Source organism: Dermacentor albipictus, chromosome 4 (genome assembly GCF_038994185.2).
Source record: "Dermacentor albipictus isolate Rhodes 1998 colony chromosome 4, USDA_Dalb.pri_finalv2, whole genome shotgun sequence".
NCBI lineage: Eukaryota > Metazoa > Arthropoda > Arachnida > Ixodida > Ixodidae > Dermacentor > Dermacentor albipictus.
The window spans coordinates 75,328,074-75,355,767 of NC_091824.1; the positions used below are offsets into that span (position 1 = coordinate 75,328,074).

The 27,694-nt window shown below is 50.1% G+C and overlaps 1 protein-coding gene across 7 annotated transcripts in view; it reads right to left on the reverse strand.

Annotated features, from left to right (window-relative positions):
• LOC135895879 (ensconsin-like) overlaps window positions 1-27,694 on the reverse strand; it is a 438,594-nt gene that overhangs the window by 56,482 nt on the left and 354,418 nt on the right. For 6 of the 7 annotated variants that reach the window (XM_065424085.2, XM_070538082.1, XM_065424086.2 and 3 more), the window contains exons 2-4: window positions 24,943-25,179; window positions 21,220-21,259; window positions 15,993-16,037 (exon numbers count right to left, since the gene is read on the reverse strand). In XM_065424085.2, the coding sequence (XP_065280157.1) occupies window positions 15,993-16,037; window positions 21,220-21,259; window positions 24,943-25,179 (322 nt within the window). The remainder of the gene's footprint in view (window positions 1-15,992; window positions 16,038-21,219; window positions 21,260-24,942; window positions 25,180-27,694) is intronic. The other variant, XM_065424088.2, reaches the window with a different exon arrangement.

The window sequence follows — 27,694 nt, forward strand, 5'->3', positions numbered from 1 at the left end:
CGCATTCGCCTCACTGATTCCCAGGCTTAGCAGAAGTCCCATTACGACACGCACCTTACGGACGTGCAATATTTATCTGGCTCCCCCGTGCTTCTGTGGTCACCATATCGTCATGTGGGCCTATCGGAAAAACTTCTGTCGCGATATACAGGACATTGCGATATTCGGGACATTGCTCCCGAAGAGCCAGGCCAAACGTCCGTACAGCCAAAAACCGATTTTGTTCATGTCTCCCGTTTAATGCCCTACGTGCGTGCCTTTTCCGGGACATAATCGCTTGCGCCAAGTTGGCGCTCCAACCCAGGCGGCGTACTGTCGCGATGCAGAACAGGACGTGAAGGCAAGAGACGATTGCTGGGGTGCTTGGGCCGCCATGTTCTGGTGTCAGCTGGTGCCTGCAGCATTTGCCTTGCATAAACAACATTCGTGCTTTTTTCAGCTTCACAACAATATAAATAACATCAAGAAGTATGAGCTCCCATAAGGGAGCCTTTACAATCCAGATTGTGGTCGATTCTCCACTATGAGAGCCGACATCTATTGCTATTATTTATGTTTGCGGTCGGCGTCCATTTTCCCTTTCATTGTGATTAATTCCGACAAGAAGCATTTTGATCAAGCCCTGGACTCAATTTGCCTGTAATGTATTTTGCTTCTTGCTTTTGAAAGGGCCCCTCACTAGGCTACATAGCAAAAATTTTGTTTATACGTTTGAATGAGTTACATGTCTTGTAGGGAGCGTTCTATCGCATAAAATTTTCAAAATTAGCTCATTAATAGCCGAGATATAAATATTTCAGTGCCACGAATCCGCAATGTCAGCAGTGAATGAATGAATGAAATTAAGAGTTTTACGTGCCATAACCACAATTTTATTATGAGATACGCCGTAGTGGGGGACTCCGGATCAATTTTGGTCACTAGGGGATCTTTAACGTGCACCCAATGCACCGGACGCGGGCGTTTTTCTTTTTTGCCTTTCGCCCCCATCGAATTGCGGTTTGATCCCACAACCTCGTGCTAGGCCACCGCGGTGCCCGAGCCACTAAGCCACCCCGGTTGGTCATCATTTCAGGAAGAGATCGGTCATCGCCAACATAGACTAGTGGCTTGTGTTGATAACAAAATGTGCGAAAATGTGGAATCGCCCACTTGTCAGCATTTCCTGTGCTTACCATAAGCTGACAGTATTCTAAACATCCTAAACGTGCAATCAAATCTCTTACAAGTATGTGTGAACATTGTATCCCATATAATAAACGGTACATATATATGTTTGACTCTTATATTGTTAAACAATAACAAATAATCTGTACGTATTTGTCATCGTTGACAACGGTTCCATATTTGTGATATGATGTATAATTCTTTCTAAAAGGTCTGAAGTCATTATATTAGCATTGGTAGTTTCGAACCACACTAATGCACAGTAGTTAAGGTGCGAAGTAAACAATCCGTGATATATTTGCATTTTGGCGGATACCGGGAGCTCGCAGCGTCAACTGGATACAATATATGTTAAAGATCATAGCTCTCTGGACAAACCGTTAACGTGTGCGTCCCAATTTAAAGTAGACGTAAAATAGACTCCAAGAATTTTGTAGCTATATATTGCTACGGAACAGTATTTCCATGACGAAGAGGCGAGCAGTGAGAAGACGACGACGACGATTGGAGGCTAGCGCGGGCTGTTGCCTCTTGGCCAAGTTCGGCGTATTCCCTTGTAAATTTACTTGTATGTTGCTTTTCGTCTGCGTCTTCCTACGTAACATATCTGGTGGAGGTGGACGTTCCCTGTACCTCGTCACGGATCTTCGCAGCGGACGGTACGTCGAGCCTTGCTTCATGGATCCCGGCGATGACAACTCGACTCAGCCGCCTCCGACGCCTGCTGCCACTTCGACGACCTACATCATTCTCCCCGCTCCTCGTGGTCCTGGCGTATTCTCGGGCAAAGATGGGGAAGACGTCGAGGACTTGATCAGCCAGTACGAAGACGTCGACCGCAATAACCGATGGGACCCTACTATCATGCTCGCCAATGTAGTCTTTTACCTCGGTGGCACACCTGGAGTTTGGTTTCGGACGCACGAAGATGAGCTCACCAGTAGGGATTCGCTAAAGCAATAGCTCCGCGACTTGTTCGGCAACCCCTACTGTCACCAACTTGCCACGCAGAATGCGCTTTCCGGCCGTGTGCAGACGTCAACAGAGCCCTATGTCGCGTACATTCAGGACGTCTTGGTTCTGTGGCGCAAAGTTGACGCACACATGACCGAGTCCGACAAGGTTTCCAAAATCCTCAAAGGCATTACCGATGGCGCCCTCAACATGCAGTTATAAAAGACTGTCGCCACCTGGAACTCACTAAAACCCGACGTATCGACCAGCAGTTTGCCCGTCTGCCCAACACCCCAGCGACATCTTCCTGTACAGGCGCTCCTCGTCCCAACAACACCGGCGATGTTACCAGGATCGTCCGGCGTGAGATCGAGGCCGCCTATCCGGCGGCCTCCGACTCCATCTCCACCAACGCAGCTGCAGTCACGGTTTCTTTGATCCAGGCAGTTGTCCACCAGGAGTTCGAAAACATGGGTCTTCACACCATCTGCTCAGTTCATCGCCCTGATACCCAGCCGGCTTCTTCGATTCCGCCGCATCTCCTTACCCACCACGTTCCCGCAACCCATCTGAATGGCGCACTGCTGATGACAAGCCCATTTGTTTTCACTGCCGTGGAATCGGGCACATTTCTCGGCACTGTCGCATTCGCTGGACTTCCCCGACCCGGTCTACTTATAATGCCTACTCTAGCCCTTCAGGTGGCCCTTCTCGTCCCTATGCCGCACGCTCCGATAATGCCGCCACTGATTCTTCTGCGCTGAACCGCCCCTATTCTCGTTCGCCTTCACCCCAACGACGGCAATCTCGCTCTCCCCAGCCCCGCCGCTCCTTTTCGCCGACTCCCTTCGGACGCCGCTCCCAGCCGGAAAACTAGACGATGCAGCGCCTCGAGGTGACGCTGCATTGCTCCCTACGCCGCCAAATTCTCATCTGACGTTGCCCACTTATCTGAACCTTCTTGACATGCATGTCGACGGTGTTTCTGTATCGGCTCTTATAGAAACTGGGGCGCATTTTTGGTAATGAGCGCTGATCTTCGTAACCGCCTGAAGAAAATAATCACGCCCGCCACGACGCCTGTTGTCCGTGTCGCCGATGGCGGAATAGCCCCCATAATTGGTATGTGTGCCCATCCCTGTCCCTTTCGCCGATCGCTCCTCAATCGTGCTAATCACAGTCATCGCCCACTGTCTCCACGACATCATCCTCGGCTTAAGACTTCCTCTCCGGACATTCTGCTCTCATCGATTGTTCCGCCAATACTCTCCGCCTTGACCTGCCTGTTCTGGATCCCGCTGAACCACGCCCCACTCGCCTCAGTTCCGTCGACTTCGTTCGCTTGCCACCTTCGGCACTGACTTACGTTGACTTAGTGCCATCCCCACCAATGCCCGACGGTCACTATATCGCGGCTCCTACGCAAGACGTTCTACTTACACACGGGATCACAGTACCTCATACCGTTTTACCTATTAAGGCGAATTGCGTCTGCCAGCCAGTGGTCAATTTTGGCTTGATAACGCAAGTGCTGCCACGCGGGATGTCTCTGACCCAGCTTTGCTCATTCGACGATCACTCAGTAGCATCTATTGCAGTAGACAATTCAGCCGATCCTCGTCTGCCATCGCAGTCGGCCACTTGTACCATCGCCGACTTAGAGAAAGTGATTGCAGCCGACATGCCGTCTGAACACGCTCGTGAGCTGTACCGCGTTCTGCTTTCCTACAACAATATTTTTTACTTTAACGATCGTCCTTTGGCCCAAACTACAGCTGTTAAGCATCGAATTAATACCGGCGATGCCCCTACTATTCATCGCCGCCCGTATCGAGTGTTACCGGCTGAGCGTCAAGTTATTCAGGCAGAAGTTCGCAAAATGCTTGCCAAGAACATTATTTAACCGTCATGTAGTCCATGGGCGTCACCTGTTGTACTGGTAAAAAAGGAGGATGGCTCATGGCGCTTTTGCGTGGATTATGGGCACCGTAACAAGGGTTACCAAAAAGGACGTGTATCCCCTACCTTGGATTCATGAGGCCCTTGACTGCCTCCACGGTGCTCGCTGCTTCTCCTCTATTGACCTTCGCTCCTGCTACTGGCAGATTGTCGTGGACGATCTCGACCGCGAGAAGACTGCTTTTGTAACACCCGACCGTCTTTATCAATTCAAGGTGATGCCGTTCAGTCTATGTAACGCTCCTGCCACTTTTGAACGCATGATGGACTCCCATCTTCAAGGTTTCAAATGGTCCACGTGCCTGTGCTACTTGGACGACGTTATAGTATTCTCCCCAACATTCGCTACGCACCTCGAGCGCCTCTCGGCAGTCCTGTGCCAGCGCGCACCAACCGTCACTAAGGGCTCAGCACAAAAGTTGATTCTCTCTCTCTCTGCTGGACGTTTTACGTCGAGCCGGTCTGCAACTCAATGCATCAAAGTACCAATTCGGCTGACGCCAGATTAACGTCCTTGGGCATCATGTTGACGCGAACGGAGTGCAACCGGACCCAGGCAAGATCCATGCTGTTAAGCACTTCCCTATTCCGAAGTGTGTCAAGGATGTGCGCAGCTTCGTCGACCTTTGTTCGTACTTGCGCCGTTTCGTTAAAAATCTCGCTGTCATAGCACGACCAATACCCAAGCTTTTGAAAAAAGACGTCCCTTTCCAGTGGTGCGAAGACGAGGCCTCTGCATTCTCGCATCTAATCGACATTCTCACAACGCCTCCCGTTCTGGCCCATTTCGATCCTTCTGCTGCTACTGAAGTCCGCACTGATGCCAGCGGTCGCGGAATTGGCGCAGTAGTGGCACAACGCCAACGCTGCGATGACCGTGTTATCGCTTACGCCAGCAGGCTCCTCTCACCCTCGTAGCGCAACTATCCATCAGTGAGCGTGAGTGTCTGGCCCTAGTTTGGGCGGTTGCGAAGTTCCGCCCATACTTATATGGCCGACCCTTTTCCGTTGTCACAGACCATCACGCGCTTTGCTGGTTATGCTCACTGAAAGATCCTACAGGAAGACTTGGTCGCTGGGCCCTACGCCTCCAAGAATATTCGTATACTATCACCCACAAATCTGGCGGACTACACTAGGACGCTGACTGCCTGTCTCGCTACCCGGTAGACGAGCCTGACGACGCCGACAGTAGTACCACCAACGGCAGTTTCTTTGTGTCTGCCTTCGCTAACATCGCCGATGAGCAGTACCGAGACCTATCGCTGCGAGCGCTCACCGAGCGTCTGCGCTCTACACCTACCGACACATCCGTTGGCTGATATGTCCTCCAGGGCGGCATTCTGTACCGAAGAAACTTCCTCCGTGAATGATCTGGTCTTATCGTGACAAAACATCTACGACAGACAATGCTCTTCGAGATGCATGACGCACCCACTGCAGGACATCTTGGGGTAACCAGCACGTACGACCGCGTCCGCCACCGCTTCTATCGACCTGGTCTCGCTAGCTCCGTCCGACGCTATGTTGCTGCCTATGATCCCTGCCAGCGTCGGAAAATACCTCAGGTGCTACCTGCCGGTCATCTCCAGCCGATCACTGTCCCTGTGGAACCATTCTTTTGTGTTGGATTAGACTTCCTCGGCCCCTTTCCCACGTCATCCTCTGGGAGCAAATGGGTAGCAGTCGCAAATGATCACGCCGCCCGATACGCTATCACGCGGGTTCTCCCTACCAGTTGAGCCACTGACGTCGCGGACATTCTCTTGCGTGAGATTATCTTACTTCATGGTGCCCCGCGACAGCTGCTCACTGACCGTGGTCGTAACTTCCTCTCGAAAGTTATCGCCGACATTGTGCGTTCCTGCTCCACTCAACACACGCTGACTACCTCATACCGTGCTCAAACCAATGGCCTGACAGACCGGTTAAACCATACTCTTAACGATATGCTGTCGAAGTACGTTTCTAAGGTCCACCATGACTGGGACATCGGCCTTCTTTACGTCACATTTGCGTATAATTCCTGGTACGACACAGCCGGATTTTCCCCTTTTATCTACTGTACGGTCGCGAACCGACCTTGCCCCTTGGCACGGCACTTCCCCCTGCTGCCATCTCAATAGGCGAGTATGCGCGCGACGCCGCCGCCCTCACCGACCATGCACGCCAGCTTGCCCGTGCTCGACTGACGGCCTCGCAAACCACTCAGCAGCGTCAGTTCAGTGTGTGTGTGTGTGTGTGAAGTGATTTTTGGAAAGGAAACGGAATAGATGAGTTCAGCGCCGTAACTGTCTCTCACAGGAGGACACCTCAACAGCACTGCACGGGGAAGGGGGAATGGGAAGAAAAAGATGAAAGAGAGAAAGACAGGACTAACGTGGCAAGGGGGAAAAGAAATGTGAGTGCGGGGCTCAGAGCCGCGCTCTCAAGTGCGTCGCACTGCAGTAGTCTAGCAGTGCCGAAAGAGCGTGCTTCACGGTGGACGAGTGGGCTGCAGGGAATAGCAGTGCGGTCGCCGTATCGTAAGTCAGTCCCAGTCGCCGATAGACTGTACACAAGTCCGTGCGCTCCACATCGAAGGCAGGGCAGCGAAGTAGCAAGTGGTCGAGCGTCTCCAAATCGGCGCAGTTGCTGCACGCGGTGTCGCCAATTCCCTGCAGCCTGTGCGTTCTAGCAGCCGTCCTGTAGCAGCCGACGTGCAGGCGAAGCAGGAAAGAGCGGTCCGCCCGGGAGAAGCCCACGCGGGGGAGCAGTCAAAGTGACGCACCCGCGGCGACGCGCTGGTCCGGGTGCTGCGCACGGAGCGTTCACAGAATGGTTGGTTTGGCCACGTCGAAGCTGCTGACCGAGGTAGCGAGGGGGAAACGCAGGGAGTGAGCCTGCTTTGCGAGAGCGTCCGCGGCTTCGTTCCCTTGCAGGCCGATGTGCGCTGGAACCCATTGCAACGCCAAATCGCAGCCCTGGCTGCCGAGATGGCGGAGCTTTGAGCCGACGCGCTGCACCAACGGAGGTCCAAGGTAATCCTTCGCCAGCATACACAGTGCCGCGCGCGAGTCCGAAAGGATCGCGGCAGAAACAACACTGCGCTGTTGAAGCAGGAGATCAGCTGCTAGGTCGATCGCAGCAAGCTCGGCCACCATCGACGACCACACAACACGAAGGCGGCACTGCCGCGTAGCGCAAATATCCGGCGCCGTGCACGCTGCAGCACCAGAAGCATTACTCGCCACGGAGCCGTCGGTGTAAACGAGCAGCCGGCCCCCTAGGCGCTCGTGTAGCAGTGGGGCCGTTTCCTGCTGCATAGCACAAACAGCTGTTTGACGCTTGGACTTAACGCCTGGCACCGTGGTGCTTACATCGAGTAGCGCGGAGGCGTGCGGCGATACCGGCAGAGGTAGCAGTTGCGGCGTCGACGCGACGAGTGCGCTGAACTCGGTGGCACGCTGGCCCATGCCCGAGCCCTCGAGGGTGTGGAGGCGACAAACGAGGCGTTGTCCCTGTGGCGAACTTTGAGGGCGCTCGATGTGGTTCATAGCTTGCTTCCGTGCGCGAAGTGAGGGAGGCCAGTCTCCCGCTTCGGCGAGAGTTGATCCTACTTGCGAGTTGCGACGAAGCCCGTAAAGTTGGCGAATTACGGTGCGGTGCTCCATGTCGATGGCGTTCCAGTTGGTGGCTCTGGCGTTCGTGAGGGGAAGCGCATAGAGTGCTCGCGTTGTTGCAACAGAGTTGTAAACTGGAAGCGCAAGTTGCGGTGTACAACCACGACCACGGGCGAGCAGGGAGCGTGCGGCGCCAGCCACCTTCTTAGAATTCTTGCAGAGCTGGGAGACGGCGGCGTTAAAGTTGACCCGGCAGTCGATGTCAAGTCTGAGATAGCGCACTTTTCTCTGCCACGGGAGGGGGCTTTCGCGCAGCGTGAGACAAGGCATTTCGAAGCGCGCACGAGCACGGGGGTGTACTAACAACGCCTCAGTTTTTGACGCCGAGAGCTGGAGCCCTATGCTGGCGAGATATTCATCGACGGCGTTGATCGCCGACTGCAGGGATTCTCGCACTTGGAAGCCGAGGTCCGTGGGCCCGCACGCGAACAGTGCAATGTCATCGGCGTAGATCGCCACGCGGACTTAGTGGGCTGTCATCTTGGGGATGTAGTTTGGTAGTCTTGCCAGAGCCAAGTTAAAAAGAAATGGGCTGATCACGCTGCCCTGGGGAACCCCGGAGGTCACGCTGCGAGGGGCACTGAGCGTGTCGCCAACTCGCACTCTGAGCGTGCGGTCACTGAGGAAGGCCGCGATGTAGTCAAAGAGGCGGCCGGTGACACGTAGGTCACGGATGGCTTGAATGATGGTGGTGTGAGGGAGACCATCAAATGCGCGTTGCACATCGAGCAGCACGAGATATCCGGCTTCTTGGCGACTTGCTGCGTGCTCGAGCGTAGCCACGACGTCCGCGAGCGAGTCAGCTGCTGAGCGCAGTCGCCGGAAACCACTCTGTTCAGGGGCGAAAGCGTCAAGGGCGGAGGCAATCCACTCAAGGCGGCGCAAAGCCATGGCCTCCAGAGTTTTGCCGGCTACCGAAGTAAGCGACACTGGATGATAGGAGCTGACGCTCGTCGCAGCTTTGCCGCGCTTGAGAATAGGGACGACGATCGCCTCTTTCCAGTCAGCAGGAATAATGCCACTGCGCCAGACGCCATTGAAGGCCTCGAGTAGGAAAGGAAGCTGCGCTGCATCGACGTTCCTGAGGACCTGATGAGTTAGTCCGTCGGCACCAGGCGCTGAGCATCGTTTACGCGTGTTCAAGACAATGCGCAACTCACTGAGGGTAAACTCGGCCGAGCAAAGCACCTCAACGTGCTCCAAGATTGCCCTCCTAGGAAAGTAGCGCAGGGGAGCGAGGAGTTCAACCCTGTTGTGCGGCGGTAGTTCGCAGGGTGCACTGACGGGGCGTACAGACGGGGCGTACAGACGGTGGCGGTGGAGCCAAGGCATCGGCGAAGAGTTCGGCCAGTTGCTCTGTGCTCAAGCCCGTAGCCACCGCGATGGAGAGTGCAGGATGGCGAGGGATCTTGGGACGGAGGAGGGAAGCGAGAATGCGCCAAGGGCGCGACTTGTCGCGAGTGTCCTCCAATGACACGCAGAGACTTTGCCAGCTCTGATTGCGGCGCTGCCTGGCGTGACGGCGCCACGCAGCGTCCAGGCGGTTGTATAAAGTCCAATGCTCCACCTTGTCGCTCTTGATGGCACGGCGTTCGGCGCGACGACGGACAGCGCGCAGATTGAGCAGCTTGATATCGGGGACCGGCGTTCCAGCAGGCACCGCGCAAGATTTTGTAGCGGCATCCGAACACCCCGTAAGATGCTTAAGAAAGTTTGTATTTGCCGGAGGGGCTATGGCACAGAGGGACCGAAAATGGGACAAGTCCGTGACGCGTTACGTACATGTCCTCGTGCGGTTAAGGCCGAGCGGGTCGAGAGATATCGGATAGCGATCCGGCCCCTGCGTGTCAGGGCTGCGAACCCACTCGTAGTGGCATCGCTCACTCGCGAGCGACAAGTCTATCGCACTCCCGTGTACCCTCCGACGCACAAAAGTGGGACTTCCGGTGTTGATGATTAGCAGGCCCGAAGCATGGATGGAACTCAGCAGGTCCCTGCCGTGCGGCTCACTATGGGCGCTGCCCCACGCCGTGTGGTGGGAGTTGAAATCACCGCACACGACACAGTCACCAGCGATGCGCGCGGTGAGGCTCTCGATGAAGGTCGTATCCCACCGTCGTACGGGTTGCACGTACACGCTGGCCACACAAGTGTCGCCCCCCCCCCCCCAACGCGCACAGTCACAGCCACACACTCTACGGAGATGGGTACAATGTCGGCCACCCGAACGACGGCTTGGGCAAGACGCGCACGGACGTAAATAGACGCGCGGGAGCGACCGGGTGGATTGAGCGGATCACAGCACTGCACGTTGGCGCAAGTCCGTAACTCGCAGGTGGTCGCACTGTGGTAGCCCACAAATCCCGGAAAGTTGCACTCCTCGTCGCGCGTGTATGTCTCTTGCAACGCGAGCACGTCGTACTCGTGCAGAACTAGGTGTTCGGAAAGTTCGGCGTGTCGTCGGCGCAGCGAGCGCACGTTCCACTGCAGGATGCGCGGCCGACGCTTTGCTGTGCGACTAGCCATGGTGATTGTGTTGCTGTTGACATGCCACTGCCTGCAGGCAGATGGCCCGGAGCGGATGGTCAGCTGGCAGCAAGGTGCTGAGTGCGTGCATGGTGAGCAGCAGGTTGTCTACCAGCTGATCCATAGTAGTTTGGGCAGGTGGAGCAGCAGTATCCTGTGTCTGCTGGCGTTGAGAGGCACGAGGGGCTGGTACCGGATTCCTGGGGCCCTTCAGCACGCTCGCATAGGACCGCGCCAAAGATGAGGACTGCTGTGGCTGCTTCTCCTCCCGGACTGCTGCCCTGACAGCACGCCTCGACAATGCCGAGGTGGAGGAAGCCATGATGGTGGCCACCTCCCGTTCTTCCTGCCATTTGGGGCAGGCGGGAGTGTCAGCCCTATGGGGGCCCCCGCAGTTCCTGCAATGGACTTTCTCGCAGGAGGCGCCCTCCGCGTGGCTTTTGCCGCAGGAGATGCAGTCGGTCGGCCATCTGCAGGACTCCAGCACGTGCCCGAAGCGGCCGCACTGCCGACATGGCACTGGACGGGGCCTGGCAGGTCGCACCCTGAACCCTAGCTTGAAAAGGCGCACGTGTTCAGGGGGGACTGGTCCCGCGAATCGGATGGTGGTGGTGCTCTCCTCCCTCGTTGCCGACAGCACGGGAACGCTCGACTCGATGGCTCCCAGCAGGTCTGTGTCCGCGGGTAACCTGACCACCCCGTGCAGGAAGCCGGTGATCTTGCCGCGCTCGGTTGGCAGTCGGGCAGTCACTGGAATTCCGTGCAGCTCAGTGACTGCCAGCAGCTCCTCCAGGCACTCCCGGGTGGTAGTATCGGCGGCCACGATGTTGCGCTTATGGTTAACGCGAACCACTGCAACACCGGGCCGCGAAGAGAGGGTTGCAGCGAGTGAGAGGCGCGGTGCTCCTCGGAAGGAAAAAATAACGTACAGCGCAAAGGACAAGGACAGCGATAGACGACATACACTCGACATCGCTGTCCTTGTCCTTTGCGCTGTACGTTATTTTTTGGATCATGAATTACCAACTAGCCCAAGCAACCACCCTAACTCCTCGGAAGGTTCCGCCGGGTGCCGAGGGACGGAAGAGCACCGTACCGACGACCGCGGGGTCAACCGGGAGTGCAGCAGTCTCCAGGGCTCGTGCACGGCGCCGGTCCCTCTTTGACTGCACCAGCGTGAAGTCGGACGTGGTGGACTCGCGGGCGGATGGTGTCACTCTCTGTAATGCGGCTGTAGGCACACTGGGGGTGACCAGGGTAGCGGGTGGGCGCCGCGAGTCGTCCGTTGCCCCGGGAGACGAACGGGAAACATGGGCAGGCTCCTTCCTCTTCTTCTGCTTCTTCTGCCCCTTTGGCTTCGGCCGCGAAGCAGGCTGGTATGGTGGGTCCTTCAGGAACCGCGCCGCGGGTGATCAGGGCCCTGATGTGAGGAAACAGTGGGTGTTGCGTCCGTCAGCTGCATCTCGTCGGCAGCGCTTTCGTTTGTAGCTGGTTCGCTAGCAGACGCTGCAGGGGACGCGCCGCCATCAGGAGCAAACGGCGCGTCCAGGATGGTTCCGGGCGCGCCCTTGCTCTGAGGGGGCGCGGAGGTGGTGGCTGTAGACTCGGCGGGATGTCGAGAGGTGGTGCTCGCCTTTCTTGGAGGGCCTCCGTCTTGGGCGGCAGGCGGAGAGGAGGTGGCGGCTGTTTCGCCCGAGTGTGGGGAAATGGCGCTGCCGTGGTCCGGTTGCTGCACGTGGCAGCTGGCTGCCGTGTGCTGCTCCGGGCTGGGGGGAGAGCTCGACGGCTGCTTACGTCGCCCGGTTGGCTCCTCGTCCTCGCTCTCCGTCTCGCGGGCGCGTTTCCGGGAGCTGGACATATCCATGTCCTCGTCGTCGGAGGCGGGGAGCGGGACCGAAGCATGGGGCTCTTGTACTGGGTGGCCGTCATGGAGAGGCTTCGAAGCGGTAGTAGGCAGGGGGGGATCCACAGGGAGATCGAGGGTGGCGGCCCGTTGGCTGAGCCACTGGCCCAGCATACGAGTGGCACGAAGTTCCAGGTCCTCCCGTGCCCGGAGTTCGTCGAGGGATGCAGGGCCGAGTGTCACCAGGCTCAAACTGGCATGGCGACGGTGGCGAACGCGTGGCGGGCGCTCTCCAAGCGAAGCGAAAACCATCTTGGCCCGAGACTTCAGAGCGACACGCAGCCTATCATATCTTCCGCGAAACAACCCTCGGGCGTTGGATGCGTCGGATTCGGCTCACAGTGCACGTGCAACGCTTGTTGCTCGTGCGGCATCGAGCGCTGTCGGACTCCTTTCACGCGCCGTGTGCCTGCTGCACGTGCGACAGATGTTCTCCACGGCGGACCGCCGTGGTCTCGAGGGGCGTTAGGCGTAGCAAGGCGCGGCACGGTCGGCGAAGATGAAGCTCGATATCTTGACCAAAACACACTCACATTTATTGTGGGTGGTGTCCGCTGGTTCCTTGAATCTTGCTGATTCTAACGGTGCAAAATGAAAGGGGTGAGTGGCCTTTCTGTAGAGATGAGCGCAGGACGCAGGAGCCCATGTGAGGCACGTCAGTACTCCACGGCCCCCACGCGTCAGCACAACGCTCGCCACCTTAATGTACAGTTTTCGCCTATTGCGCTCGTTCGCCCTCTCGTCACGTCGGACTTTCAGAAAAGCTCCTTTCGCGATACACAGGGCCCTACCGCGTGCTGCGCCAGGTGACGCCTGTGACGTACGAAATTGCTCCTGTGAACTCAACCTCGTCCTCTACTCTGGCATCTAGTGATGTGGACGTCAGTAGGCTCAAGGCCTACTGCACTGCTTCCGAGTCCGGCCTTTAGTCGCTCCGGGAGGGCGCTTTTGCCGCCAGGGGTAGTGCTACGGAACTGTATTTCCATGACGAAGAGGCTCTCCTCTTCGTCATGATTGACGACGAAGACGTCATGATGACGAGTGAGAAGACGACGACGATGATTGGAGGCTATCGCGGGCTGTTGCCTCTTGGCCAAGTGTGGCGTATTCCCTTGTAAATATACTTGTATATAGCTTTTCGTCTGCGTGTTCCTACGTAAGAATATCAACCATTTCTATTTGTCGACCCTCAAAAGTTATAGTACTGTTCAATGTTGCTTTCTTGTTCCTCGCGTGAAATATCATTACCTTCGTCTTTACTGCACTGATCTTTAATTGGTTTTCCTTGGACCACACGGATAACTTCATTAAAAAAACTCGTTGTATTGGGATGATAATTGATTTACATTAGATAAGGCCACAAGAATAATGCTGTTCTCAGCATATATAATGAATTTTTTCTTACTTGTATGATATCATTAATACAAGCATTAAACAAAAGTGGAACGTCCGAGCACCTTCCTTTGTTGAACACCAAATTTATTGTTTAGGTCGGACGACGTTTGTCAATTTATACATTTTCACTGTACTCCTTAGTGAAGTAAGGTTGAAACAAATTCAGGAAACCACCGCGTTTTCCCTGATCCTGTAATTTGTCGAGTAATGTAGTACGGTCAAGACAGTCAACTGTCTTGCTAAAATCCGAAAATAATGCAAATAAACGTATATTTTTCTACATTTTTTTAAAAGATGGATTCCTTTAAATACAGTGAAGCTATTTTGTTTGATCTACTCTTCTGAAACCGTATTCTGCATTCGTTAAAACGGAGATTATATCAAAAAAGCTCGTCTTGCGATTAAATACACCTTTTCAACTCCCTTAGAAATGGCGGCCAGTACTGGTATTGGTCTATAGTTGCTCGGTGCATATTGACCACCCTCATTAAAAATTGTTGAAGCCCTGGCACATTTAATCCGTTCGGAAAAGCTTCCTGATTGCAGTACTAAATTAAATATCGGTGCCAGTAATTTGAAAGCAAAGACAAATAGTGTTTAATGAGCGCTACTTGGAGATTTTTGACGTCAAGTGCTTGACTATCTTTCAAGCTAATGAGGGTGCTGCACACCTCGCATTCATCAGTAGGCTGTATAGAAAAGATTTCTTGAACAGTATTCTAGGTAATGTTTTGTGAATGTAGATAGGGGAGTAAGGGAGGTGATTGCAGCGCTAACGAAGTGTTAACTGAAATGGTCTGCCAGCGATTTGCCGCAAAGTTTGGAAGCATAGTGTATTATGGTGTTCGCGATGTTTGTTTTGCGTTGTCGACCCATGAGATTGTTAACTATTCCCCATGTTATGTCAGGATGCTGCCGACCGACATCTGGAAATAAACTTTAAAAGGACGAAGGCGAGGTCGACTGTTCTCCAAACGCGACAAGCACCTTTTGTTTGCAGACTTTCCAGCTAGTCAGGTCTTCTTCGTGTGTATCATGCTCCACGCGAGAGGCGTGCCTTGGAAGTAGAAGATAACGCTGGCAAGCATGAATGTCGCGTCCCATATATCTGTTATGTTCGCTGACGCATTTATACCAGGTGAGCCCGTCTTCCGCGTCCGTGCCATTCATGCCGGTGGAAATCTCTGGGTCACGAGTGTGCGATAGCACCAGATGTGACGAAGCCTCGGTGAATGCGGACGGGGCGGCGTAGCTTGAAGACATCGCCACGGAACCGATGCGGCGACAACAACGGGAAGCCAGCGCAGCGTCGTAGCGAGCGCACCCCGCACCTTCACCAAATGTGACAGTGCAGGCGGCCTGCACCGGTGTTTGAATAAACGCGGCAGCGAGGGCTCCGAACCACAGTATCGGAAAACAGTCAACCTCGTCTTCCCCTTCTCGCGCTGCTGGCACATACCTTTCTGTAACAATACGCGTGTTTTGCTCGGCTGAGTTCGGTATTTAGCTGATTCCTAAAAACATTATATTCCTTCAAAGCCTTCTCGGAATGTATCTGTGAAAAGAAGTGGCTGTGGGGATTTTTATCTTTTATCGTCTTCAGGTGTTATTTAGCGGTTAATGGTTTTCTAGCTTTGTTTGAAGGTTCTAAAAGTTTTTAAAATGAATCTTTATGGTAAATTCGCCTCCGCCTCGTTTGCATTGTCATTTTCTAACCCAGATGACCAATCCTAACTTCTTATTTCGTGTTTAAAGGATTCGAGTCTATCTGGCCTAATTGGCTGAGCCTTAAAAGCATCCGTAGGCCTCTTGCATGTATGGTACTCATTACGGTACATCAACAAAACTGCATGGGCAGTGATCACTGAAGTCTGATGCAATTATGCCAAAACTGTAAACTGTAGTGCCTATGTTAGTAAACATAAGATCAAGGCTAGGTAATGAAGAACAAGTAATACGTGTTGGTGTGCTAATCCAATTTTCAAAACCCAATGACAACAGCGTACTATAGAAATTCTGAGTGTTATATTTATCCAAAGAATTAATAGTAAGGTGTCCACCGCATATAAGCCTATAGTTATGCTTACAAACATAATCTAGAAAGGCCTTATTGAATTCCGGGAAATGCGCGAAAGGCTACTGTAAACAGTTTGCAAATTTGAACAATATTTACTCAGAAACTGATGGCCTAAACAAATAATACACTTCCTACGGTCACTAAAATTTAAAGTTTCGTTTTCAATGTAACAAACATGATCAAATTGGATGCAGCAATCGAGCACATAGCTAAACCTTCCCCTTGAGCTCATCGTCACTCGTAAATTCTTGAGTAGTGGAGCCCAGGCAAGTCACGTGAGTTACGTGAGCTCAGGATAAGAACTGAAGTCAACCAGTCTCGAGCGTCTAAAGATGCAACACCAACTCACGCTTCGGTCTCTGCACTTCCTGCAGGCTCCCTGAAGTCGAGAAACCTTGAAAAAAAAGTTGAGAATAAAGCATGTACGGAGGATAGAAGTAAGAATTTTTCGTTTCATTTATTGCACCTTATGGGCCTACGGATATTACACACACATTTACATTACACACAGTTTGTTACTGAGGAAGCAAAAGCTCTATTATGCATATGAAGAATGAGCTGCACAGAGAGCGCTGACTATATCAAGCCAAGAAAAATGAACTGACATTTTCGCCTCGAAGCAATGAAAGCAGCGGCAAGGAGTCACTAACATAGCGCTCCTCGCCAGCGGTGTCCTAAAAATACGCGGGGGCGACCATGCGCAACACTGGCGTGATGATGAGCGGCCATATACGCCGCGGAAACTCTGGCTGTGACGTTACGCGCTCTTCTCTAATTCATCGACAGCTAGAAGCACAGGCACAATGATTCTGCCTTTATCTCATAGCCTGCTGGTTAGCTTAGATGGTAGGGCGCCGCCGTGAACAGGATATGAAGAGAGGTAAGAACGGGGTAAATAAATAAGTAAATTAGCTAATTAAGCGAGTGTTATTTATTTACCTTTTTTTTCAAACTTTATTTCGCATTTTCCTTTGCACAGAAAAAGAAAATGCAAGGGTAGGAACAAAAAGCTGCACAATCGCAGCTTGACGAGGTTCCTGTCCCCTGTCTTTGACAAACAGTTGCAGAATATTCACAAAGAAAATCAGTTACATATGCACAAAAACAATTCCATACAGATATTGATATTGAATACAGAATTGATACAGAATACAGATATTGATATTCACAGCAGAACATTTATAACATCATTATACACATATTCACATGCGCATCTACACCAACCCAGCATCTATACATATTTGCATCTGTTCATGTAGGCACACATCTGTATACAGAAAAAGTGGAGGAAAAAAAAATATCATGCACAAATGACAAGGAACACCTGAACAAAAACGGTTTAAAATACCAAAAATTCAACTCAATCTAACGGCAATGTTCAGCGGAACAATAAAAAAATGCGGAACGATGGAAAAGCGAGGTTTGGAACATGCTAAAAAATAAACTGAATAAAAAATAAAATAAATAAAAATGCAAATGTTATTTATAAGATTTGACCATTTTTATTCAAATTAAATTTCAGTGCCTTTCTCGTAATAGCATTTAGTTCGGTATGGGGAGCCTGTATCACATTTAGTATTCTCGGCACCTGGTACTGCAATCGCTTGAAACCAAAATTTGTTCTTGTGAACGGTAACGCCCACTGGCTCTGTTTTCGGAAATCATATAACGCTTCCCTTGATTTGACAAAGTTGCACAAGTTTGTGAAAACGTTGTTGTTACAGCGAAAATATTTTTTAATTTTTAAGAGTAGGTTATAATCATAGAAATATTCAATAGGGAGCACATTAAGAGCACGAAATATCTCGAATGTATGTGCATCAAACGGTGCGTTAACAACATGTTGGACAATTTTCTTTTGTAATGTTTTTAAGCTTCGTATGTTTGCTTGCGATGTCGTACCCCACATCAAATTGCAATAGCTAACATGTGAAAGGAAGAGACTGTTATATAACATTAGTTTTACCTTAGAGGGCAGTATGTGTCGTAATCGACAGATTATTCCACATGCTCTCGCCAAAGTGGACATAATACGCTCAACGTGTGCATCCCAAACTAAATATTTGTGAAAAATTACACCTAACGTTTTGACAGTATCAACTATTTCTGTCCTTTCTGTGCCGAGGTAAAGAACAGTATTGCAGTTTACTTGTTTTTGTGGTGGCGTAAACAACACAGCCTTAGTTTTATTTCATTAATTGCTAATGAGTTTCGATTGCTCCACTTTTGCAATAAGTTTAAAGTTTTGTTTGCCATATTTGTAAGTTGCACATATCGAGTGACCTGAAAAAAAAAGGCTAGTATCATCCGCATAGACTAAGAACTGTGCATGTTGACTAATATTCGTTATGTCATTATTATAAATGTTAAATAAAATCGGTCCAAGTACACTTCCTTGTGGAACGCCTTGTGTTAATTCTCTTGCTGAAGAAACTTTTGATCCTATTGCGACGCACTGCCTTCTGTGCTCAAGATATGATTTCAAAAGTTTAAGGGGAGTCCCGCGAAAGCCATAATGGTTTGATTTTGAAGATAGAGTATTATAGTTAACCGAATCGAAAGCCTTGGAAAAGTCAACGAATACACCTAGAGTTAACATTTTGTTCTCAAAGTTGTTTAAAATTATTTCTTTTTGCGTCAGCAAGGCAAGCTCTGTAGACATTTCCTGCCGGAAACCGAACTGCATATCTGTTAGAATGCTATGTTTATCACAAAATGATCTAATTCTTGCGCAAATGATCCATTCGAGACCCTTCGAAATTACAGGAAGTATAGATATTGGTCTATAATTTGTTAGCTCGTTTTTGTTTCCGGACCTAAATATAACAATCACTTTGGCATGCTGCATTTTCTCAGGGACGACGCCATTTAATAAGGAAATGTTAAAAATGTGATAAGCACATGTAACAAAAGATCGAGCACAAATTTAGTGGGTTTAATCTGCAATCCGTCTGTATTGCGCGATGTGCTGTTTTTTAAGCACATAAAGGGCACGTATACTTCTTCTGGTGTAGCAGGTTCAAAAAAAGCTGTGTAAGCTAGACAATACTAGACAAGCGCAGCGTGGCCACTGCTCAAGTGGGTGCGGCCAGACCATCCGGTATCAGCTGATCCTGCTGAACCTGCTGGATCACGTGGAGCTTGTCGTCACCGGAGCCAGGGATAAAAGCACGCTCGCATCGAAGAAGCAACATTTGGCAACAGAGGCAGCGCGAAGGAAGGACGTCTCACATTTCCCTGTTCGATTTCCCAGGTTTGAGACCTTTACCATATAGTGAAACTTATTTGTTTGTTAGCTTGCTGCCCCTGTTGCCAAACCACTGTTGTCTTTGACTGCTTTTCATGATGTCAACCGAAGTGTCAAATTTAGTGCGGGAACTGCGCAAGGAAATAAGGGAGCTTAAAAATAGTCTTGAGTTTATCAACAAAGAGTTCGAAACACTCAAGCAGGACTGCGCAAAAGTGAAAACGGAAAAATGTAGCTCTCAAAACATCGCAACTAGCACTCACGCAGGAAGTCGAGGGACTAAGAAAAGAATTGCATGAAACATCGCTCAAGGTCACTGTTCAAGACCAATACTCTCGGAACAAGAACATCGAAATTAAGGGAATTTCGTATGAGAAAGCTGAAAATCTACTTTATGTGCTAGGCAAAGTAGGCGACGCAGTGGGTGAACCAATTAAGAAGGAAGACATTGACATTTGTCATCGAGTCGCGTCACGAAGGGCGGACATGGAGCAGAGCATTGTGGTTGTTTTCAACCGCCGTGCAAAGTGTGAAAAAGTGCTTGAGAAAGCACGGAAGGCTAGAATTAATTCCTGTGACCTAGGATTTGACAAGCGGCAAGCAATATATGTAAACGAGCATCTTTGTCCGTAGCTAAAGAAGCTTCTGGGCATGGCCACCGCTAAGAAACGGGAACTGAACTGGCGATTTGTTTGGGTGAAGGGCGGTAAAATTTTAGCTCGGAAAACGGAAACATCTAATGTTATTCGAAACGGTAGCGAGGCAGATGTGCAAATGATGTGCGAGTAGACGCGCCTACATAGATTTCATTGATCTGTTTCATATCTTATTTGCACCATGGGAACAGTTTTACCAAGAGACGTCATAAAGCCGAATTCGCGCGATTGCCTTTCATTTCTTCACTGTAACGCACAATCAGCTAGGCACAAGCATGACGAGTTGATCGCGCTTCTCGGTGACTTCCCGTTTCAATTTGACAATGTAATGATAACGGAAACATGGTATAGATCAGAGGAAGAAGTGTTTCGAATGCCTGGTTTCCAAACCTTTTATTTGAACCGTTCCGATAGGTGTGGCGGGGGTGTATTACAGCTAGTATCTGGTCAAATTTCATGTAGCGTGCTTCCAGCTTACTCTGCATCGACAACAGATTACGAAGTGTTAAGTCTAGAATCACACAAGTGTGTTTTCGCTGTTGTGTATCGTCCCCTTAGCGGCGACATTGACAATTTTTTTTTGTGTTTCTTGAAAGATTGTTGTGCTACATCAGCACAAATCACCTGCAACTTGTTATTGGCGGGGATTTTAATATTATTCTTCTAGTAAATACGCCGATGTCTCGAAGATTGCAGATTATTCTTGATTCTTTCTGCTGCAGAAACGTAATTACGGCACCCACACGAATTTGTACCAATTCCGCAAGCTTGCTTGATTTGTTCATCACAAATAGCTCGGAAGGCTATGTACAGTCTGGTGTAATTGAAGGAAACATAGGAGATCACTCGCCCGTGTACATTATATATAAGGTTAATCGCGCATTTTGGAAGTACCATCGTTCTGAGCCACTTCAGATTCAAGCAAATAATAAGAAAACTCTAGAAACTTTTAGAACGGAAATAAAAAAAATTAATTTCAGCTCTGTACTTGACTGCACAGACGCAAATGAAGCGTATAATATATTTATCCATACACTTTTAAATGTTTACGAAGTTTCTTTCCCGTACAAAAAACTTTAAAAATCGAGAAAGATTAGGAAACCATGGCTTACTGATGAATGCCTCAGAATGATCCGAGAAAAAAATTCTTTGTATGCAAAGTTTTTTAAGACTCGGGATCCTGCGGACTTCACTTCCTTTAAAAAATTACAGAAACAGTTTAAATAAATTCTTGAGAAATGCCAAGAACAGGCATTTTGAAAACGTTTTTAATAGAGCGGGAACTAGAAGTGATGTCGTTTGGCGTGAATAAACTTCTACAGCCGGAATCGCATAATAAGCAGGAATTTGAGCTGACAATTGATAACAAAGCAATTAGTGCTGAAGAATTAGCTAACAAATTTAACGAACACTTTACGTCTTTAACCCCAAGCACGCATAACATAAATGCAACTTCCTTTCTGGATAGTCCCAATGCTTTGGGACTACTGTACGACTCTAAGCGACTATGCAAACAAGAAAAGGCCATAGACGTTTGTGTTGTCGTTTCGTGTGGTTACAGTATACCGGCACTGTTTTCATCATGTATAGGGCAGCCGAGCTATTAGTAGGAAATCCTACGGTAGATCATCCGCCAAGGCATGGGGACGGACACTGCGAGGTTTCGGCCTCACCTGGCGCCATCGGTGATGATGTCATCCGAGAGTTCTGGAGCTGCAACGGGGAAGGGAAACAAAACACCATTAAACTGCCACCTCAGAAAAAGAGACAACTATCTCTGTGGCATCCGAGCAGCCGACTTGGGGAGACATTATAAAGGGGAACTGTATCAGTCAACTACACTTCAATGCCGATAATTCCGCTCTGATTCGCCAAGCCGGAAAAGCCGCAAATATATGCGCGTGCCGAAAGAGCCCCGATCGTCTCGAACATGGATTGTTTTCTTGTTTTCTTGCGCTTCGCTTGCAGTATGCAGCTTTCATATACTGTTTATGATATAAAAAGCTGATGCGATGTGTGTGAATTTATATATTATTGTAGTGTTTCTATACATTTCACAGTTAAAGATGTAACTATTGATGAACTTGTAGGGTGACGAGGTTTTACCGATATACAAGTGCTACAAGAGTATTTAAAGTTCACATTTGTCCTCTATTTGGTTATATTTGCGCTGACCAATCTGGATGTGCTTGTGTTTCATTTTGATGACATTATATTCCGCACTCGATGTGTGCCCTATTTTAGTCAGCACAAGAAGAATGGTATAACGCATCAAGGATGTTCTCATTGCCAGGTTAGTTGTTCCACACTTGAATTCTGTATTGTACAGGGCCAAATGCACACTGCAAGGGACGGAAGAAGGGAGAGACACGCTTAAAAAGAGCGTTCTTTCCTCTCGTGCCTCTTTCTTTTTTTTTCTCGTCCCTTGAGGTGTGCATTTCGCGCAGCACACCATAGAATTCCTCAGGGAAGCTACGACTCAGCGCTGTTAATGCACATACACGTTTTATAACGGCGTACTTTATAGACGTTTCTAACTTGGAGTGGTAGAGGTTTGGCAGATCTCTTGAATTGACATTTGTTAATAATGCTCCCTACTGACTTATTTGTTCTTAAATTCGTTTCTCAAGTATCCCAGAGGGACATTACTTGAGGGGTGGACAAGAAGGCAACGGTTCGCAGGTAACATGTTAAGTAATGGCTCTCCATGGCAGCTTTAAATTGGGAGCAGACTTTTAACATGACAATGTGGGTGGGATGTTCGTTTGGGTCTTGCGCCGTATGTAGCAGTAAAGGCTTCTGGAAGGTCTTCGTACGGGTACACTCGGGATGTACGGCGTTTAGATTGCAATGGCGAGATCTCCGATTCCAGGCTTGCGCTTGAGCATTGCGCTGAAGTTCGACTAATGGATGAAGGGGCAATTTACAAAAGTCCTGAATAGGCGAAGTTCATAAAAAAATGTCGGCGATCTTTCTCCGGTTTTCTTTTTTTTTACCGTAAACGGTGAACCCCCTTGATCAAAACTTTCCGCTTTCCCCGATATTTATTACCCACTGGTTGAGGGCCTGCTGAATGCCCACAACACGACCAGCAGCAAGAGACATTTTTCCAGTCATCTGAACTCTATGAAAAAAAAGGAGGAGGCTTAAGCTTCGCCTTTAAGAGTGGAACGCGATAGCTTTCAAAGATCTCTGACTTCTTCTCACGCTTCCCGGCAACTGCAGCTTATGTAACCGTAATCTTTACCGGGAAACGCATGCGCCGAACACTATGCATGAAGGAGAGCTTTCTGGTAGAAAGAGCACGTAATTATTATTATTATTAATATTATTATGTCACCAACACTTTGTATTGGGAGGACGAAGTAACCACGCCCCCGCCAGGATGACGCGCTAAAAAATTAAATTATGGGGTTATACATACTAAAAACACTTACTAATTGTGAGGCACGCCGTAGTGGACTCCGTAAATTTGGACCACCTAGGGTTCTTTAACGTGCGCCTAAATCTAAGTACACGGGTGTTTACGCATATCGACCCCATTGAAATGCAGCCACCATGGCCGGGATTTGATCCTGCGACCTCGTGCTCAGCAGCCTAACACCATAGCCACTAAGCAACCACTGCGGTTCATCACGCTCGACTGCCTACCATTCAAGCAAAGTAAGTACATGCACGTAAGGAAAGGTAACGAGGAGAACACCAAAAGAAAAAAAGAAGGAAAGTAAGAAAGAAAAGGAAAAAGGGAAAACTTGCTACACTGATAGGCAGTCATCGGGGCCCACCCGCAAGTGCCGCTCGCCAGCATTCGAGGCGTCCCTTTGTCCCGGCGAATGCGGCTCCATCTAAACCACATGTACCGTCATCTCTACTAGTCTGTTCGAAGCTAAGACCATAGATAAACCGTGCGCGACAGATGACCCAATGCATCGTAGCACCACATGTTCAATGTTTTCGTCCTCCTACCCACACTCCCGACACCGTGCATCACTAATATCATTGTTTATGCATGGAAAGCGCACACAAGTACGGAGTGCACCAGCTCTTGCTTAAACAAGCAGCCTACTTCCAAGGGAATTGTCATATAGGTGCAACACGGCAGTATTGTTCTTATGACATCGGTACACAGCCATTGTCAAATTCGCTGCCATATCACGCATCCAACGTGTTTCTTCTTCATCCTGCACTCGTTCCCGCGCCTGTTTTACCCAATCCGCCGGAGAGTTTGCACTGATAAAGCAGCAAAAAAGACCGTATCTACTTTCTATGCTGTATAAGCGCCTCAACAACGGTGTGCACGTGCATGTCGCTGACAGGTAATCACATATAAACACCCCGCGCCCACCGCCCTCGAGGCATGTCGAGCAGGCGGCCACGGTATGCGATTTTACTGACCGCCTCCCGAACCTCAAAACTCGGCGAGCCTAGGTCTCCCTTTATAGCCTCGTTGACCACCGCACCCTGACAGCCGAGAGTTATTCGACCAACGCCTCGCTGGCGCCGCTCCAGCCTAACCAACGCCGCGTGGGCGCCGAGAGGCAGAACACAGCATTTCCGAACGTCAGCGTCAGCACGTGAACGATTTTCAATAGGTCGCAAACGATCACAAACCGGTTGCGTCCCCACAGACTTCGGTGACGAAGGATGCACTGCGCCCGATGTGCCTTCTGGCGGAGTATGTCCTCTTGGTGGCCACAAAGCTCCGGTCCACTTAATATTTGCAGTCCCAAGTATCTGCATGCCGAGCACACCGTCGAAGCCTCGTATACTAGCGTTATATCGCCCTCACCCACGCCTGGGCCTGCGAGGGTACTATTGCAGATTTCTTGCAGTTAAGCGGAACCCGTTACGCATTATTTCCTCTTCACAGATTTTAATGAGCGCTAAAGGGATAAATGTTTTTACTTCAAATAAACTAAAGGGATAAAATTAATGTTTCCACTTCACATGGTGCATGCTGTTTTCTAAGCTTCCATCTGGCGCACAGTATGCAGCGATGTGTTCGTCGTACACTTGTAACATAAAGTAACCAGATAGTTATTAAGGAAGAAATCGTCATACGCTCAATTTTAGCGTGAAGCTACAAAGCCCTGCCATGATCACTGTCCTTATGCTTCAAGTTGTCTATTTATTCTCCCTCAGGCTGCGATCTGCTAGCCTCTTGGTTAGGTTACATGGTAGAGCGACCACACTGGTAAAGCGTGAGTTCCGGGTTCGACGCCGAACGTGGACGCAGTTTTCTTCAAATTCGAAGCTTTCTTTTCTCAGAAACACTCAAGAGTATGTAGTTTCACGCTACCGTTGGGTGGATGACAACTTTCATGAGCATTTCCCCGCCGTACGGGCTTCCACAAAACTGATTTGTCATTTGAAGATAGAGTCGTATTAACACTTACTCCTAAAGAATGCAACAAGCCTCTTCGCGTCATTTGTCCCCAGCGCATTGACAAGGTCGACGGCCTCCAATTTCTTCATATCCGCCTTACATCGTACGTCCTTGGCTCCTAGTTCTTGCATCAGGAATAGCATGCGGTCATCATTGATGAGCGGCAAGGCAACTTTGATCGCAGCGACTAGGTCCTTAGTGTTGGCCGCCATTTGCTCCGAGGGCCTTTTGGCAGGAAGGGAGGCTGCTGCACACGAAAGGCAAAAAGAGCACATGCATCAAGTACTGCACTAGCTCGCGCACCAACGAATTGGACGGACGCTTCCATCACACACGCTTGAAGCGAAAGGCTGCATTTAGTTTGCATATCTGAACCAGTAACGAGCAGGAAGTTGGGAAATTATAGTAAACCATTAAAATAGCATTGTCATTGTAACCCACGAATATCTTCAAGTGAACTACTTATAGTGCCGACGGTTTCTCTCACAGTGGTGCTTCCTCTTAAGCATGGGACAGAGATGGTATAGCTTGCACCGTTATGCTCCAACTGGCGATAATAAGGAATATGTATAATTGTTTGGGCTATATAATAGAACAGTGAAGCAATGCTGAAGCTTCCATAACCCGAAGGTATAGCCACGAAAACTGTACAACTGCTGCAAGAAAAACCGGGTGTGCCAAACCGCTTGGTGTGTGCTCCACGTGAACATTTCCCGAATTACACCGATCGCCGTCGCTTAAATAGTCTTAAAGCAGTACTGAAAGAAGTACTGGCTCCTTTATGAGTAGCAGCATTCCTTTCAAATTACTGCTGCTACATAGCGCTGCGCAACAGGTGAGCACTTATTTCAGTACTTCGTATAGGAACATTGAGAGTAGTACTGACTTGCTGTACGGAATAATGAAGCAGCATAGTAAGTCAACAAACGAGCCGAACTGAATGCCAAAACTTCCCGATGTTCTGCTCCCACCTGACCATTGCCTGTGTCATGGCATCGTGATATATTAACACGTGTTCTTATTTATCCTGCTTCCGGAGACTGCATTTCACCCGCAAACAAGTTAAAGTTATCGCTCAGTGCCATACGTGCCTGCATGATGTGGAACTTACTCGAACTTTATTGTTGTTTTTTCTATAGTGTATTTTCTCGCCGAACTTAATGTAATCAGATAAAATGCGCGCTGCGAATAGTGTTGTATTTTCTGGAAGGTGTGCGACCACCCGCGATTACACTCGAACCTTCGACGAGTCATGTATAAGGGTCGACGCGCCTTACCCACAGATCAGATTTCAACTATCGCCGACTGCGCTTGCCGCTATCGTCGTGCGTCAACCGTCGCTTGGTTTTGTGCATACAAGTTCGCCCAATAAAGAAATGTTTCGTGATTCAGTTTTGCTACTGTGTGCTTCACCGTCACTACAATGTGACAATATTCACCTCCGTGGAAACAAAACCTATACTAGGCCCGTATTCACAAAAAATTCGATATGCTGCAACTGTTACAGAACATTCCAACCAATCATTAAGCTTGAAATATTAGAGAAATCGCCCAGCCAATAACGAGGAGCACTTAAGAACGAAAAGCATTGTGGATCCGGCCATTGGTTCCTATTAAAGCTACTAAATTATATTGCAACTATGCAGTAATGGTTGTGGGGTCTTAGGGTCTCACAGGAGTACCGACCACCGCGGGTTCGAGCTTAGCGAGCCACAGGGCCGCGTCAGCCGTCAGCCTCTAGCGCCGCTGCGCGCGAGCTCAGGCCACAAGGGGCTACCGAGCGACGCACGCACGAACACAGTAGTGCCCTAAGTTGACGGAAACCGTTTATTGTCTCCAACGGCACCCAACACTGCACGAACGCCCGGTCACGGGACGGCGGGGAACCAAAGGGGTCCCGCACCAAGGGCGAAAAATACAGTTAGGGGCGCCTGTAGCACGTCGCTGCGAGAGCACAGGCTCAAGCTGGGACGCGCCGCTAGGAAAAGACCCGGCGGCTATGCTACTTGCTCTCGCGATAACTGATGGGCCAACTCGCGAGAGCTCGGGCAATCTCCTTCGGCTCGGGCCTCCGATGAGTGCGGCTCGGCGTGGTACGACCTCGCGCGAGCATTAGGCACCCGTTCTTCGGCTTAGCGTCGGGATAGGAACAACACGAGGTACGCGCTCCCCGCACGGGCAAAGGCGCCGTGCGTGAGCTCAGTCCTAGTCACAAAGGTGTCGGCGGACAAGAGGAAGCATGTACGTACAGGCCGCTGTCCCAAGGAGAAAGAGTCCGGTACCGTCACGGCAGCAGCCACCAGGGGCCGCTTCGTGACGTCACTAGCTCCGCCCTCACCGCGAACCACCGCGAGTGGAGCGCCACCGCTAAAACTGGTTCGGAGAGAGCACGAGGTGGCTACGGATTGCAGACATGGGTGAAATGCGCCCGCGCAATGGTGCGTCCAATGCCCCAAATCCCCACACGGTGAAGCATTAGTCTGCACCAAACTATGTGTCAAGAATCTAACTTTTTGCTGGCCGAACTTGTGCCACGCTGAACAATACTCGCAGCGTCGACCACAATCAAGAGCGTCGAACACAATCGCCCACATTTTTTTACAGTTCAAGCACGCCGGCTATTCTACATGATTACAAGTAACATGGAAACTGAATCTGGCAAAGTTCAACACACGTACCCTCTGTAGTGAGGGTAGCTTACCAGGGCTCCTTGAGGAAATTTTCAGGACTTGCCTGGGATAATATTGGTCTTAGTGAGGTTA